At 38.5% G+C, this 17,577-nt stretch overlaps 1 protein-coding gene across 12 annotated transcripts in view; it reads left to right on the top strand.

Moving 5' to 3' along the window:
• Nucleotides 1-17,577, top strand: part of LIN54 (lin-54 DREAM MuvB core complex component) — a 64,810-nt gene that overhangs the window by 21,593 nt on the left and 25,640 nt on the right. For 11 of the 12 annotated variants that reach the window (XM_070372613.1, XM_070372609.1, XM_070372614.1 and 8 more), the window contains one exon: nt 6,346-6,488. The exons of the other annotated variant lie outside the window; for it this stretch is intronic. In XM_070372613.1, the coding sequence (XP_070228714.1) occupies nt 6,346-6,488 (143 nt within the window). The remainder of the gene's footprint in view (nt 1-6,345; nt 6,489-17,577) is intronic. 12 annotated transcript variants of the gene reach the window in all.

The following is a 17,577-nucleotide window of genomic DNA, read 5'->3' as shown; positions in this document are numbered from 1 at the left end:
CAGGAACTGGGCTTCAGTTGGCTGAAAGTGAGTAAGGCTTGGATATACTGGTGATAAAGGGACCACCAGACCCTTGGAAGGTAGGGTGGGTGGAAGTGGTTAACTAGGAGGACTGTCTCAGTGTGAAGTTCTTTACTATTTTTGAGTTTGAGAGCATCCCTTAAAACTTTTAATCACAAGTGGGACAGGGGGAGTTGTATGCTAAATAATTGTGGTTTTTCAGAAGTGTATCTGAGTGAATATTTGGTAATGTCAAGATTGTACCTCTCACATTTGACTGTAACGGATGTCATTGCTGGGTCTTTGGGTCATTTATAGTGTGTTCCACACTAATCATAGCTTCACCTTTTAATTACAGACATTAGCCCTCCCAAAATGCATAGGGACAGACTTCTATTAAATTTCACTAGGGTTTTGGGCATTAAGTTCAGTTTGGAGGGATAATTTCAACTGGTAACTAGTAGTTCATAGCTTTTAAAATTCATGTAAGCCAAATTTAAACCACCAAAATAGCTCTCCTGTTGAATGTCTTATTGTGGCGATTCCATTGTCTTTAAGTTATAGCCAGTGATCTTTCAAACTACATTTAGACTGCTTTTTAATGATTTTGGGGCTTCTCATGGAAGATAAATATCATTTTTCTTTCTTTCAATTAAGATGAACTTAGTGTTTATAAAATTAATTTTTCTAAAATGCAAATCTTGTCACTCCTTGCTTAAAATTTCCTTTATCACATCCATTTCTTTTCCATTTCCTGGCCTTAAATCATCAGGAATAGGTTCAAATGCCAGAGCTTGCTTAGCATTAAAGTCATTTATTATCTAATACATACCTTTTTCATTTTCACCTTCTGTTAGCTCCAGGCCTACTGATGTAACTTATTTCTAAGAGATCACCAGATTGATCATGTTCTTTTAGAACTTAGGCTCTTGGCAATGTTGGGTTTACCAGAAATGATTTTTGTTTTTGCTTCCCTCATGGCTAAGTCTTCCATTATCTTTGGATTATCTCCACTGTCTGGTAATTTTTTGATCCCTAGGTTAGCCAAGTACTCTTTCTCTGACCATCTCCTATATATTTCCATAAAACTTGGTTATACCCACCAAATACTTAACTTTAGACTTCTGTTAAATTTCACAGTGACTTTTAACATTTGTGTTAGTCTTGATGTATTGTAATACTTGGTTTTCTTACCTGTCTGTCTCCCTTACTACACTTAAGATTTCTCTCAATAGTAATTTTGGATTTTGTTTGCCATTTAGTTTTTTAAAATTAATTATTTTAAAGAATTGTGATAAATACGCATATGAAATTGACCATTTTAACCATTGGTGGCTTTAAGTATATTCATGCTGTTATGCAACCATCAGCACTGTCTGTTTCTAGGACTTTTCATGTTGCAAAACTAAATCTCTGTATCCATTAAACTTCTCAATTTCTTTTCCACCAGCCCCTAGCAGAGACTTTTTGTCTCTATCAATTTGACTTTTCTGTGCATCTTGTATAGGTGGAATCAGACAGTATTTGTCCTTTTATGACTAGCTTTTTATGAGTCTCTGGTACCTACAGTTTCTGGTACATAGATGTCTTCAGTGAATGTGCATTGTTGAGTGACTATCATGGAGGCAGTGTGGTGTGGTATGTTGGAGGAGCTATTTGGAGACTTGGGTTTTGGTCATGGTTCTTCTATTAATTTTCTCCCTGATCTTGGGTAAATATATTTTCTGTTCCTCTTATTTCTTTCTATAAAATGTTGATCATTTTATAGAACTATTGTATAGTTCTATAAAATAGAATAATATAGAATATTATAACCAATCACTTCACGTGACTTTTGAGATGGTTAAATGAGGTACAGAGGTCCTCATTGTCAGAGCTCCCAAGGTAACAAGTTGCTATATTAGAGCAAACTTCATCAATGTTAAAATATTTGATAATGAATTAGTCTCTTTAGAATTAGTCCTGGCTCAGGTAAGCTAGCTCCTGCCCCCAGCCTGTCCCGTCTGCAGCTTTTTGGATTATGTCTCTTGTTTCTTGGAGAATACCTACAGCAGAGTATAAAAGGCCTTACAAATTGATTTCAGAGTGAAACTGTGACTTGTATACTTTTGTGCATCTATGTGAAGAGCCAAGGATAAATGGGGATTTGGACATTAATCAGGAGAAATGCTATCTTGGTGAAAAAAAGTAGCTCTTCAAAAGAGAATAATTTGAATTTTAAAGGATATAGAGGGTTCTTGGGAAAATTGATGAAATCCTGAGATATTTTGTCAGAAATAATCTTCTATGTCATCATGTGCCCATCAAATAGTGTCGTTGTGCTGTCATACTAATTTTCAGAGAAATCCTCTCTCCCTCAAATTCAACACTTTTCTAAGAGACAGTGTAGTTGAAGTTATAAACAGAATTTTTATGAAATATTAGCCAATAACTTTTAGAAGTTTTTGTTGTTAATTACAATGACATTTTGGACCTTGTTTTAAATGTAATTCACTTTAAGTGGCCTTTTCTTTTCTTTTGATGTACTTAGCCAATTTTATTTTTCATTTTAATTTTTAAAATTCTACAAAATAACAAACCATAATCACATTTTATTACTTATAACAACCTTCTGACTTACTATTATTCCTTTGACAGATAATAGAATGCTTAAGGTCACATTGTTTTTATTTTTTAATATTTATTTTTAATTGATGACTGCTTTATAATATTGGTTTGATTTCTGTCATACGTCAACATGAATTAACCACAGGTGTACATGTGTCCCCTCCGTCTTGAATTTCCCTTCCACCTCCTGTGCATTCCCACCCCTCTAGGTTATCTCAGAGTAAGTGGCCTTTTTTGGTACCAGTTATCCTTAGGAATTGGAGATTTTATATATATATATATATGTTTTCTGAAATGTATGTAATGCTTAACAAATAAGAAATTATAGTAATAGCCATAAAAATGAGCACTTTATAAAAATGTGTCTTTATTGGTAGTTTTTTTTTTTCCCCTCCTTAAAATATGATTGTTGGGGCTTCAGGCTTATCCCACAGGTATTAGTTTTGGAAATCAGAACAGATAAACATGTTACTTGAGGCAGGCTCCACGCTTGAGGGTGGCCTTCTAAAAATATTTGATACAGATTCATTCAGTTTCTATAGAATTGACTTATTTAGTTATGATGTCAGTCAGTTCAGTCACTAAGTCGCGTCTCACTCTTTGTGACCCCATGGACTCCAGCATGCCAGCTTCACTGTCCTTCACCATCTCCCAGAGCTTGCTCAGACTCATGTCCAGCAAGTCATTGATGGCCATCCAACCATCTCATCCTCTGTCATCTCGTTCTCCTCCTGCCTTCAATCTTTCCCAGCATCAGGGTCTTTTCCAATGATTCAGTTCTTTGCATCAGGTGGCCAAAGTATTGGAGCTTCAGCTTCAGCATCAGTCCTTCCAATGAATATTCAAGGTTGATTTCCTTTAGGATTGACTTGTTTGATCCAAGACACTCAAGTCTTCTCCAGCACCACAGTTCAAAAGCATCAATTCTTCAGCACTCAGCTTTCTTTATAGTCCATCTCTCACATCCATACATGCCTACCCGAAAAACCATGTTTTTGACTAGACGGACCTTTGTCGGCAAAGTAATGTCTCTGCTTTTTAATAAGCTGTCTAGGTTGGTCATAGCTTTTCTTCCAAGGAGCAAGCGTCTTTTAATTTCATCGCTGCAGTCACCATCTGCAGTGATTTTGGAGCCCAAGAAAAGAGAGTCTCTCACTGTTTCCATTGTTTCCCCACATGTGTGCCAGGAAGTGATGGGACCAGATGTCTTAATCTTAGTTTTCTGAATGTTGGGTTTTAAGCCAGCTTTTTCATTCTCTTTCACTTTCATCAAGAGGCTCTTTGATTCCTCTTCACTTTCTGCCATCAGGGTGGTGTCATCTGCATATTGACATTTCTTCCAGCAATCTTGGTTCCAGCTTGTGCTTCATCCAGCCCAACATTTCTCATGATGTGCTCTGCATATAAGTTAAATAAACAGGGTGACAGCATACAGCTCTGATGTTCTCCTTTCCCAATTTGAAACCAGTGTGTTGTTCCATGTCAGGTTCTAATTGTTGCTTCTTGACCTGCATACAGATTTCTCAGGAGGCAGGTAAGGTGGTCTGGTATTCCCATCTCTTTAAGAATTTTCCACAGTTTGTTGTGATCCACACAGTCAAAGGGGTTGATCGACACAGAGGGGTTTTGGTAGGGTTTGCTAGGATTTGTTTTGTTTTTTTTAGCCTAGTTATGATGTAAGTCAGGCTAGAAAAACCCTAGCAAAACTCTCAGCTGAAATCCACTAAGGAATATGTCTGTAATATAAAATGCAATCATGAAGTAAAAGAAATTTTTAAAAATATATATATTTAAAATAATTTTAAAATTCATAAATGCCTGGTAAAATTTAACTCATTTAAAAAAAAAATTTATGTCTACTATTACATTGCTATTAGTAATAGCCCTGAAACTCTTACATGCTGGTTTTCTGTTAAGTCCCATCTTTTTTTTCCTCTCTTTTCCCCCTTTTTCCTTCCTCTCTCCTCTCGTTCATCTCTAATAGTTGTTTTGTTGTTCAGTACTGCTCTGAGTCACGTTCGGCTCTTTGCGACCCCATGGACCAGGCTTCTTTGTCTGTCCTTCATGGTCTCCTGGAGTTTGCTCAGACTCATGTCCATTGAGTCAGTGATGCCATTGAATCACCTCATTCTCTGTTGCCACCTTCTCCTCCTGCCCTCAAATCTTTCCCAACATCAGGGTCTTTTCTAATGAGTCAGCTCTTCACATCAGGTGGCCAGAGTATTGGAGCTTCACCATTATTCCTTCCAGTGAATATTCAGGCTTGGTTTCCTTTAGAATTGACTGGTTTGATCTCTTTGCTGTCCAAAATCATAGCATCTAAAGGGATCTTGGAGATAATTTAGTTATCTACCCTCTCTGTTTCTTGAGTGTTTGAGTTTCTTCTTCAGCCAGTGGATTTGATTATCCAGCATCTATTTCATACACCTTCAGTGAGTAGGAACTCACTCATATTAAAACAGTCATTTCAACTAGAAATTTTTGTTGGAAGTTCTTCCTTACTGATAGACTGAAAATTTTCTGTTCCTATATATTAGTGCTATGCAGCTTATAGATAACAGATGGTTCTCTGATCCTTCAACCTGACAGCCTGAATCAGTCAGGATAACCTTGGTTTTTCTGCCATAATAAAAGTCTAAATATCAGAAGTTAAAGAAGCTTTATTTTAGATTTTTACTTCAGGGTTATCTACATGTCTGTTGTGGGTTCCAAAGGGGTGGGTCTCTTGTCATCATGGTCACTCAAGGACCCAGGCTGACAGAGGAGCCACCATCTCAGCTGTGGAAGAAGAGAGAGCCTGGCAAGATCTTGCATAGGCAGTAAATGATACACATCACTTCTGCTCACAATCTGTTGGTCAGAACTAGTCATATGGCCCTAATCTCACCACAGGGAAGAGGTGGGGGTAGGAAGGACAGTCCTACTGTGTGCCCAGAAGGGTGAATGGCACCATTGCTCAGTCTTTCAGGAATTTGGAGGAGTTGTCATGCTTTGTAATCCTGTCCTACCTAGGATAAAAATTCCTAATACTTCAACTCATCGTCTAATTTCCAGTTCCATTAGTCTTCCAGACACAGTGTAGTTTTTCTGTGTTGTTCTGGAAGTATATTTCCAGACTGTTCAAGTTAGCCCAGTAACTGTCTGTTTTATACATGTGGACTTGGATCATATGCTGAGGTTTAAGTTCAAACAGGAAGCAGCTGAAGTAGAGAACAGAGACTGAAGCTTTAAGGCTTGGATTCACGTCCTGACTTTGGGAGCCCCTTTCACAGGACATATTGCATACTTTTCTGAGCCCATTTTCTGATAGGTATCACTTCACACTATTATTGACGAGGCCCTTCTCTGGTGCTCCAGTGGTTGGGGCTCAGTGCTTTCACTGCAGGGGTGTGGCTTCACTCCCTGGTTGGAGAACTGAGATCCCAAGAGCAGGCCATAAAAACCACACAAAACAGTTTTGATGAGAATGTGAGCAGAGGTGTTTTTGTGGACTTTCATAAGGTGGTATTAAGATGCTAAGTGCTACTAAAAAGCATTGTTTTGTTTCTTTGTGTCTAGGTTCATCGTAGTTCATTAGGTTCACCATGGTTCATTAGACCTCCTTACATGTTTCAGTTCATACGTGGCTACATGTGAAGTATTGAGCATATGTGCTGCAGTGGGTGTAAATCATCACCACATTCGTTTTTATACAATTATTGAAAAAAGTCAAACTGATGTGCTGCCTCTCATTTGCAGGTAGGGTTCTTTCACAGTCTACTCCGGGGACTCCATCAAAGACCATAACAATATCTGAAAGTGGTGTTATTGGATCAACTTTAAATTCTACAACACAGACACCAAATAAAATAGCCATCTCACCTTTGAAATCGCCAAATAAGGTAAAAAAAAAAAAAAGAATTAGCCACAAATGCCAAGTATTGTGGTTAATGACTTTATTTATATTCCCAAACAATTAATAAGTATTTGGTGAATACCAGATTTAGTAATCGAGAATGTGTGACAGATAAAAAACTTAACTCTAAACGCATAGTAACACAGTAGTCATTTTGCATGCTAAGATGATTTCCATGGCCCATGTGAGTGTGGGTACAGCATAAATCTTTTGAATGAAGTATTTTATGTAAGTATGTGATTCCTCTTCAGTTTATATTTGTGCACAATTATTTTCTTTGGGTCAGTCACATACATAGTGATTATAAAATGTTAAATGCAGGTTTTTTGGAAATAGGATATTGATGTCTTCTGCTTAAGCTGTCCTTGATTTTATAGAGAGCTGAGAGTTTGCTGGGTAACAGCACCCAGAGTACTAGAAATTGCCATCAAATGCTGGTTAACATATTACTGGGTTAATACAGTTCATGGAAAGCATTTGAAAACTTGTCATAATTTGTTTCATTTTAACACTGTGAAGTACCTGTCATTTTAGGTGAAGTAGGTAGTCTTAGCTCACTTTCCTAAAACGTACAGATGTCATTATACAGCGCAGCATTTTGAAAAAAGCATATTTGATGGATATGTTCAAGGGAAAAGCCAGGAATCTACTCTGTAAGGTGCCACCCTTGGGATTCCGGAAACACTCTCCCATTTGTACCTGCCTTTTCATGAATAGAACGAACATTAAATGTTTGCCTTACATGGTTAAAAAGTCTAACTGTTGGCTTCTGTTTCAGTAAGACTTGACTATAAGGTATGAATATGGTGTCTATTACAGTTTATTAAAATGATCTCCTACCTGCATAATAATACAGATAATCATTTACTTAAATGGAATGAATTGAACAGAAATTTTGAGTGCTCACTGCGTGTTCTTCATAGTGATACGCTAGGCTTAAAAGCATAGATAAGCTTGAAGTTTCAGGTAGTTCAGTAGGCAAGTTAGTCTTAAAAGTTAAAAATTACTCTACAGGATTGTCACGGTTACAAGTGGATTGATGAGCCCCACTGAATGCGTCAGGGGTTTTTGTACAAACGCTGCTGTTCTGAAAGGTCTTAACCTTAAAGGTGGTTTGGGCCTTGGCTGTGCGTGGATTGAGGTAATACTTTACATGAAAGCATAGAAGCATGGCCCGTGTATAAATGTAGTGTAGGGAGCTACATTGCTTTGGTAGTGTGAAAGCTGAGGGTGCTAAGGTTAGAAGCAAGGTTGCGCTACCCTCAGGGGAGTTTGGATTTTACTGTTCTTAAAGACTTGCTGTGACTTCCTATTGCTTCTAGGACAATGGTTCTCAACCTTGTCTGCACATTAGAGTCATCTGGGGAGCTCTGATAAATACCAGGGCCTGGTTCTTATCCCCAGGGCCTCTGTTTTAATTGGTCTGGAGTTAGGCCTGGTATCAGGAATTTTTACACTACGTGATTCTGAAGGGGCAGCCTAGATTGAAAACAACTGCTGTGGGATAATATGAAATTTGCATTTTTAAAAAGATGACTCTTGTAGCATAATGAAAGATAGGTTGGAGGAAGGTAAGCCTGGATTTTAGAAGAGACCAGGTAGGTTAGTTATTCTCAATCTTGGCTGCACTTGCGAAGCGCCAGGGGACCTCTTGGAAAACCTCATGGCTGGCCTCTGTCTGATCCCATTTAAATCAGTCTCTGGGCTGGGGCCTAGGTATTAAAAATAATATTTAAAAAATTTAAGGTGTAGGCCACACAACATTGTAAAGCAATTATACTCAAATTTAAAAATAATAATAATAAAGTATAGGCCAGGGTAGAGAATCATTAAATTAGATTGTTATAGTACTTCAGATTCGAGCTAGATTAGTAGCTCAAGGGCCAGGGAGAAGAGATGTGTTTAAGACATAATGACCAGATGCCAGGGTGTTCGGAAGAGGGAGACTCTGGGGGATGACACCTAGATTCCTAACTTGAGTAACAAGGGTAGGTGGTGGCACTGTGGACTGGTACATGGGCTGTATTTGATAGCATACAAGTAAGAACTTGCTTTATTTTCCTTTTATCCTTGACTTTAGCCCCGTTGAATCTTCCTTCCCTGCCTCTTTGACAAGACATCATTTTTACTATAAGAATGAGCCTTATTGCAATGATTAAATTCAAAGTTATGAAAAGTCTACTCCAAATCTTACATCCAGTTGAGTGGAGGTAACTTACACCTAATCATGACTCAGGGTCCATGCAGTGGAGGGCACTGTTTTACTTCACTCTTCCACTTCCTCCCTCTTTCTGCGTTGGGCTTCTGATTGGCAGGAAGATTAGAAGAGAAAGGACGGAGTTTTATGTGACGGGACTGTTGTAGTCCAGCTGCCGGTGCCCTGTGTGGCAGGTGTCCAAGTGTGGCCTTTAGCGTTGTGCGTTTAGGACAGTTTCTGCAGGCTGCGTGGTGTGCCCACATTGCCCAGGTCCCTGTCTGGAACACACCCCAACAGCCTTTGGCAGTCTTCTCGCTCTCTTTTCCTCGTGTAGTCCACCTACAGCCTGTTACTGCTGAGTATCCTTCCTCTAGATGGCACATGTCTTTGGCCTAGCAAATGCTTTATCCCTCCACAACATCTCTTTGGCTAATGGGAAACCTATAGAACCCGGTGGTAGAAGCATAGCTCATCTAACTGTGGTCCTCTGTCTTTGCTCTGTTGTTTTGAAGCTGCTTTCAACCTCTTTTTAAAAAATTACTTATTTATTGATTGATTTTACCTTTGGCTTTGCTCGCCAGGTCTCTCTAGCTATGGTGAGCAGAGACTATTCTTCACCGCAGTGAGCGGACTTCTCATTGCTGTGGCTTCTCTTTTGCAGAGCACTGACTCTGGACACACAGGCTTCAGTAGTTGGAGCTCATGGGCTCAGTAGTTGTGGCTTTTGGGCTTAGTTGTGCTGAGGCATGAGGGATCTTCCTGGACCAGGGATCAAACCCTTATCCCCTGCATTGGCAGGCAGATTCTTATCTACTGTACCACCAGGGAAGTCCCTCCATCTAACCTCTTGCTTTTTACAGGCTGGGACCCATGTTCACATAAGGCCTAAATTCCTGGGGATGTATGTCAGGTCCTTCTGGTGGCTACACCCAAATGGGCTTAAGAGTTCCTTTATCTCAGTATATCACCAGCCAAAGATTGAGATGTCAAGTTTCCCAGTCTGTCCCAGAGATTTTCTGGGGGAACCCCTGCCCTTGTTCTCACTAAGGTGTAAAGCCCTGTTGTCTGTGTTTATGAATTCACTTCTGTTTCTGGTCTGTTTTGTTTCATTTTCAATAGGCAGCAGGTGGATAATAGGGGTACTATGTTCTAGCAACTCACTCTGGCATGGATGGTTTGTTCTTTTTAGAGAATAGGGGGGCTTATCATTTGCTGTTCTCACTAGAGCCACATTTTAAGACAGGAGAGAACTCCCATTATCCCTTTATCCTAGAGAGGAAATACAGAAGGAATAGCCGGTTTGGGCAAAAAGATATTGTTTAGCTCTTGGAGCTGTTTGTCATTGAAGTGCCCACTGCCTGTCTAAAGGAGAATGTCCATTAGGAAGCTGAATATAGGTGGTGGCTAAAACTGTGCAGATGGATGAAGTCAGCCAGGGAGCATGAGGTTGTGTGTGGAGTGAAAAGAAAGGCAGGACTGAACCACAGAATATTAAGAGTGGGTAGAAGAAAAGAAGCCAATGGAAGAGAAGGAATAAGAGAGGTAGCATGAGAAACTTAAAAAAGTGGGAAGGGAAGATGGTCTCAAATTTCAAATGTTAAGAAGAATCAGTCAATTAAGAAAAAGACTAAAAAAATCAGGATTTGCTGGAGATGTCCTTGCTCCCATTAATCTAAAGTGATCAAAAGAAACCTCAAACACCGATACTTCCTTCCCTGCCAGCACTCACAATCTGACCATCATCTTCCTTGAATCTGCCAGGACTTTTCTCATTATTTATTCCTATTTATATGGTACTGGCTATCATCAAAAGAGCCAGACTCCTTGATTACCTTTCCTTTCTCACATCTGATCTCCTTGAAGTCGTCAGTATCTTCTGTCTCCTTACCCGCTGCCGCTGCTGCTGCTAAGTCGCTTCAGTCGTGTCCGACTCTGTGCGATCTCATAGACGGCCTTCCACCAGGCTCCCCCATCCCTGGGATTCTCCAGGCAAGAACACTGGAGTGGCTTGCCATTTCCTTCTCCAGTGCATGAAACTGAAAAGTGAAAGTGAAGTCGCCTAGTCCAGTCTGACTCATCAAGACCCTGTGGACTGCAGCCTACCAGGCTCCCCCGTCCATGGGATTTTCCAGGCAAGAGTACTGGAGTGGGGTGCCATTGCCTTCTTCGCCTTACCCACTACCCACCCCCAACTCTTGAAACCCTCCCACCATACCCTATCTGGGGTTCACAAGCAAAATAATCCCCTAAGCCCTCAACCTCTTCACCGAAGATTGCTTTATCTTTTTCTCTAACGGATACCTGACTCTTCCTGATGGCATTGTTTTCCCCTGCAGACCTCCTGAGTGTGGGCTGTGCTTCCACCCCACCATCGAGCTTGGAAGGGGGGACCTATTATGTGTCCAGATGTCTGTTTTGTTCCTGTTCTGTTCTTTTTAAAGTGCATGCATGCATGCTAAGTCACTACAGTCATGTCCAACTCTTTGCGGTCCCATGGGCTATATCCTGCCAGGCTCCTCTGTCCATGAATCCTGGGATTCTCCAGGCAAGAATACTGGAGTGGGTTGCCATTCCCTTCTTCAGGGGATTTTCCCAACCCAGGGATCAAACCCGTGTCGCTTACTTCTCTTGCATTGGCAGGTGGGTTCTTTACGACTGCCACTACGCCAAAAGTGTGTATGTATCTCAGTTTTAAAGCTTCTTGGACCTCTGATTTATTGTCTTTTATTTTTGGAAAATTTGGACTATATCTCTTCAACTCTTTTCTTCTGCCTCATTCTTTCTTTCTCTTCATTCTAGGACTCTGGTTTCAAAAGGGCCAGACTGAGATCGTTCTGAAGCTCTTGGATGCTCTGTTCAGCTCCCTCCCCACTTTTTCTTTGTTTCACTTGGGTCATTTCTGTTGACCTGTCTTCAAATTAATTGATTCTTTCCTTAGTTGTGTGGAATCTACTTAAGGGCCCACTGAAGGACTTCATCCCTGATAATTGTTTATCGTATTTCTGTCATTTCCATTCAGCTCTTTTTTATAGTTTCCGTCTCTCTACTGACACTCCCCTCCGTTCATTGCATGTTGTTTTCCTTTCCCGCTAGGCCTGTTAACATTTTGATCATAGTTATTTTAAAGTCCTTATCGGATGGTTGCAGCATTCAGGTTATCTTTAAGTCTGGCTTTCATTTTAGAATGCCATCTGGGCCTTTTTTTTTTTTTTTTTTTTTAAAGCTTATACATCTAGAATGGGGAATCTATTAAAGGTGAATAACTTAGCACAAGCACTGAAGCTGGGTTGTTGATTTTTAACAAATCTGATTGGAAAGACTTCAGAACAGTTAAATTTTTGGATACCTGAAGTTCAGAAAATAAATATTTGTAGAGTGTGGGTCTGGGACAGTTGGATCAAAGAAACAAGGGTTAGAAACCTCAAAACACTTTCTTTCTCACTAATTTGGTCTTACAAGTAAATATTCTTAAAATGTAAGGCCTGGTCACCCTTTACCTGATGTTGATGGATGGGTTCTTTTTTTTTTTTCCCCTGGCTATCTTTATAATGAACACAAATACATTTTCAAATATACTGCTCTTTACCTTTAAAAGTCTCTGGAAGTTATCCTGGACATCCTTGAAACTACCTTATTCACACTCTTGTCGGTTTTTCTCTCCTACCCAGGGGATTGCTCCTCTTTTTTGGCCTTATTTGGCAAACAGGGAAGATCTGTTGGTAATTGAATCATCACATAGCCATTTAGGATGCAGAATGTACTTCAGTTCCAGGGGAGGAATTTCAGAGCATAAGCTGTGTACAAATGAAAAGTTTCTTATTCCTCTGAAATCTATGACCAGTACAATTTCTTAAACTCTTTCTACTTCTGAGCCTTCTAGCATGGGTAGAATTCTGTAAAGCTTCTTCTATAATTAAACTCTAGACTCAACATTTTACTGTAGTTGCTTTATCATTTATTTACCCATCCTTCTCTCCATTAATCATCTTATTTTTAAAATGCATTTCAGAGTAAGTTGCACATATTCAGTATACTTCTCCCCCCATATTCCAAGTATACCATTAACTAGAATTCTCTGTTTTTTTAGAGGGTTTTCTTTTTCGTTTTGAGGAATAATTCACATATACTGAAATATGCAAATCTTAAAGGTACAAATATGCAAATCTTAAACATTCGGATGTTTTCAGCTTAAATGTATACATCTATACAACAGAAAAGTCCTCTGTGAAGATAAAGAACATTATCACCACCATAAGAAGTTAATAATTTAAAAAATGTTTTTTCCTATTTCTGAACGTATTACGGTAAACAGTGCACGTGTCATTTGGTAGGTTTTGGTCGTATTTCCTAGAAACTGACAAAACAAATGACTGCGGATTATTAAAAATTAGTTTGCTAGTACTTCAGAGAGTTTCCAGTTTTCTTTTCCTACTAAACTGAAGGAGGACATAAGTAAGTTTATAGGTCATTAGAAATAATTTTTGATGGTAGAATACAATGTGATTTTGGACATAAAATTCAGAAGGAATTCTAAGTATTAATGTATATTATTATAATAAATATCTTTGTTCATATATAGAGATTTATGAAAATAATGTTTTTCAGTGTTTATTTAAAAATAGGAATAGAATTGATGCTGAACTCTCACTCTAGTGATATATAATATACATTTATGGATACATAAATGTAATCTTTTAAAATGAGTCCCATCATCTTATGGAGCAATGCATTCCAATAAAATTTTTATATTGTAATAATCACAGTTTGTAATGTATTTGTTGTTTTCAGTGTTTGTGTTATGAACTCAGTTAAGACAAAATTATTTAACACATAGAGCTTTACATAAAGGGTAATGTGTGTGCTCAGTCATGTCTGACTCTTTATGACCCCATGGACCGTATCCTGCCAGGCTCCTCTGTTGATGGGATTCTCCAGGCAAGAATACTGGATTGGGTTACCATTCCCCTCTCCAACATCAGGGTGATACAAAATGTTTTTAAATTTTCAGTTTATATACATCTTTTTGTTTCAGAAAATTATGATAAAAGAATTTCAAGGGTAAAAATGTTACACTAGAATAAAATTTTTAGAGGATATGGAATTCAAGCACAAGTTCATAGAGGAAAAGGAATAATGTAAATTTCTGACTGCTGAAGAGTTCTTTATATATATTTTAAAAATGTAATAGATACTGGTGAGTGTCAAATCACTATGTTGACTTGATTCCATTGAATACATTTTAAAAAGTAATGTGACGGTTTTATTTTTTTTAATGCTAATATTTGTAATGGGCTAGAAATTACAGTAAACTGAATGATGTGCTCAGTCTCCCTGAAGATTATCTCCATTCCAGCCAACTTGAACAGGGAAAAGTCAGGGAAAAGGTACATGGTGGTACATTTATGGACCAGACCAGATGCATGGTGCAGTTTTCACCTCCCTAGCTAAAGGTCTTGTGGCCTTACCTTGACTTCAAGGGAGCCTAGGAAATGTAACCTGGTTGTATGCAGGAAGCAGAAGAGAGTTTGGATTTTGGTTAGCAGCAAGCAGTCTATAATGTAATTGTCCACCTCACTCCAGTACTCTTGCCTGGAAAATCCCATGGACGGAGGAGCCTGGTAGGCTGCAGTCCATGGGGTCGCTAAGAGTCGGACACGACTGAGCAACTTCACTTTCACTTTTCCCTTTCATTGGAGAAGGAAATGGCAACCCACTCCAGTGTTCTTGCCTGGAGAATCCCAGGGACCGGGGAGCTTGGTGGGCTGCCGTCTATGGGGTCGCACAGAGTCGGACACGACTGAAGTGACTTAGCAGCAGAGTAAGTAGTGCTATATTAACACAAGTAATTGACGTGAATTAGGCAATAAACTGGAAGGCTGAACAATAATGAAGATTTCCTGTTATTAAGAGTCACTCTTGGAGACTTCCCTGGCAGTCCAGTGGTCAAGTCTCCACACTTCCAGGGTAGTACAAGTTGGATTCCTGGTCAGGGAACTAAGATCCCACGTGCTGCATGTTGCAGCCGATAAATAGACAGAGTCACTCTTTCCTTCTCTGTTTGTGAATGGCTGTCAGTAGGTCAGTGTGTGCTGTGTGCTGAGGCTGTGGAAACTATGGAAGAGCTTATGGTGGTTGGTCAGACAGAATTGAATGCATGTAAAATAATAGCAAACAATGAAATAGGTGCTAAGTTGTGTGTATAGGCAAGGTGAGGTGAAACTAAAGAGAAGAGAAAAAGAAGTCCTGGGATTCCTTCATTCTACACTCAGCAATACCTGCCATGTGTTAGGGGCTGTACTTTTTGGGGAAATAGAGCAAAAATAGACATGTGGGACCTAAAGTCTGTGAAGGTATGGGAGGGAATGTGACAGAAATGACTTTAAATGATATACAAAAGTATAAAATTACAAAAGCTCAAGTGATGATATGAACTCCTATATAAGAGGATTCAGCTGCAGTTGGGATGATCAGAGAAGGCATCCCTGAGCTAAGATTTTTTTTAATGGGTAGAATTGGAATGGATGTCAGCCACAAGAGTGAAGGATTGGAGGTAAAAATACTTATAATGTACACATATGTATACCTATGAGATACATGCATACAGAGTAGTAAGATTGGATTGGATTGACTCTGATTGGAATTAGTAATCCTTTGCAGGGAGTGGAGAACATATAGAGATAGGGTTCAATTTTGGATAATTTTCAAAACCAAGCAAATTTAGACTTAATTTTGTCATTTAATGAAGACTTATAAAATGTCTCTAATTAGGCAGTGTTTGTGTGGTGGATTCAAAGCAGGTAGAGATGAATCATGAGTTGATTTTGAATTTGTTTTACATATATCCAGGTAAGAAGAGATATGAGCAATGATGTTATTGGGAGGTTGAGAGAACACTTTTGGGACAGAGGTTTCAGGAGTTGATAGCTTCTGCTTTTGCTGTGAGTCTCTTAAATGGGGATGGTCCTGTGAGTACAGTTTGAAGTGAAGGGGATCTGTTTTCCTGATAAACTTTAGCATAGGTTGTTTCAAGATTGATTAAGAGTTAGAGTTAGGGTGACTGCAGGTTCCTAGTCCCATTAATTCAGTTGCCTAAGTTACTTTGTAGATAAATATGTTTCTCATATCAGCACCCATTAGCAGAGAATTTCTTTTCTATGTTACTATGTTGGTTTTGTTTTTATGCTTTTATAATTAATGATGTTTGAATGCCTTTGGGGTCCTGTTGCACTATTATTAAAAACTTTTTTAATATAGAAATTTATAATATGCTAAAAAGTTAGAATAGTATAATTAACCCCTGTGTACCCTTCATCCAACTTTGGAATTATCCACTATTGTGTTATCATCTGTAACACTTCCCACTTTTTTAAAAAGTAAATCATGTCATTTTATCTGTAGGTATTTTGTTATGTATGTAAAAGATAGGGACACTTTTTCTTTTAACTTATTCACATTCCATTAATGCCATTAAATACCTAGTTAATTCACATTTCCCTAGGCACCTAAATTTTTACACTGTGCTTGAACTTGGGATTCAGAAAAGTTTGTGAGTGAATGCTATTTCCCTTACTTTCCTCCTCTTCCTTTTTTCCTCTTGCCCTTTAAAAAAAAAATCTAGTTGTTTACATCCTATATTTTTCATAGCCTGGAGTTTGCTGGTTGCATCGCTATGGTACCATTTAATTTTGAGAATTTCTGGAATATAACTCAGATGACTCCTGTATCTTTAGACATTAGCATATGTTTTGCAGGTATTTTCTTCCAGTCTTCGGCTTGTCTTTTAATTTTTTTTAACAGTGTCTTTTACAGAGCAGAAGTTTTCAGTTTTAATGAAGTTTGACCCTTCAGTTTTTTCTTTCATGGATTGTACTTTTGGTATTGTATCTAAACAAGTCATCACCAAACCCAGGGTAACCTAACTTTTCTGCTGTTATCTTCCATGAGCTTTGTCGTTTAGTTTTATAGTTTTTAGGTCTGTGATCATATGTGAAAAATGTCAGATCTGTATTGAAAGTCACTTTTTGTGTGTGGATGCCCTGTTGTCCCAGCATCATTTGTTGAAAATAACCTTTCTCCGTTGAATCGCCTTTGTTCCTTATCCAGAGGTCAGTTGCTCTGTTTGTATGGATCTACTTCTGTGCTCTCTTGTTTATCAGTCATTTTTAGTTTGCCAGCATAACTGATTTAAAGATCTCAAACATTTATATTTTAAAAATTCTTCATATTTGTGTGTCTTCTGGACTCTTCCTCTGAACTCTGATGCTCTTTGGGTGGTTTGTCTTTTTGTTTGTTTGCAAACTAAAACAAGCTCATAGCATGTTATGTAAAGTACTCCTTTGTTATCAGTGTGGTTACAAACCTTTTTCTCAGTTGGTTTCATCTTTGTATTCTTGCCAGATATTTTGCACATTAAATTTTTCAAAATAGTGTCTTAAGTTGTGAATTTTGAGTTTTTGATCTATGCTTAGGGAAGTCTTCCTTACTCCCAGTATTTTATTTATCCATTAAAAAATTATTATCTGTTTTTATGTAATTATTTTGCATATAATATTTTATTACAAATTAAGCACAAGAACAAATAGATTTATTCTTGTTTTTTAAGCATGATGGAATGGTTAAATTTATATTCACCTGTCTACCAGTTTGATCCTGACTGATTTATATAACACATCTTGCAGGATGGGCATCTAATTTTTATATTGTGGTAAAATACACACAGCATGAAATTTGCCATCTTTGTATACATGTTAAGTGTTCAGGTCAGTGGTATTAAGTGCATTCATATTGTTGTGCAGTCTTCTCCACCATCCATCTCCAGAGCACTTTCCGTCTTGGAAAACTCAGGCTCTGTGCCCATTCTCCCCTCTCCTAGCCCTTG

The sequence above is a fragment of the Bos mutus genome, chromosome 6, assembly GCF_027580195.1.
Source record: "Bos mutus isolate GX-2022 chromosome 6, NWIPB_WYAK_1.1, whole genome shotgun sequence".
NCBI lineage: Eukaryota > Metazoa > Chordata > Mammalia > Artiodactyla > Bovidae > Bos > Bos mutus.
This window is presented reverse-complemented; position numbering and strand designations above follow the sequence as displayed.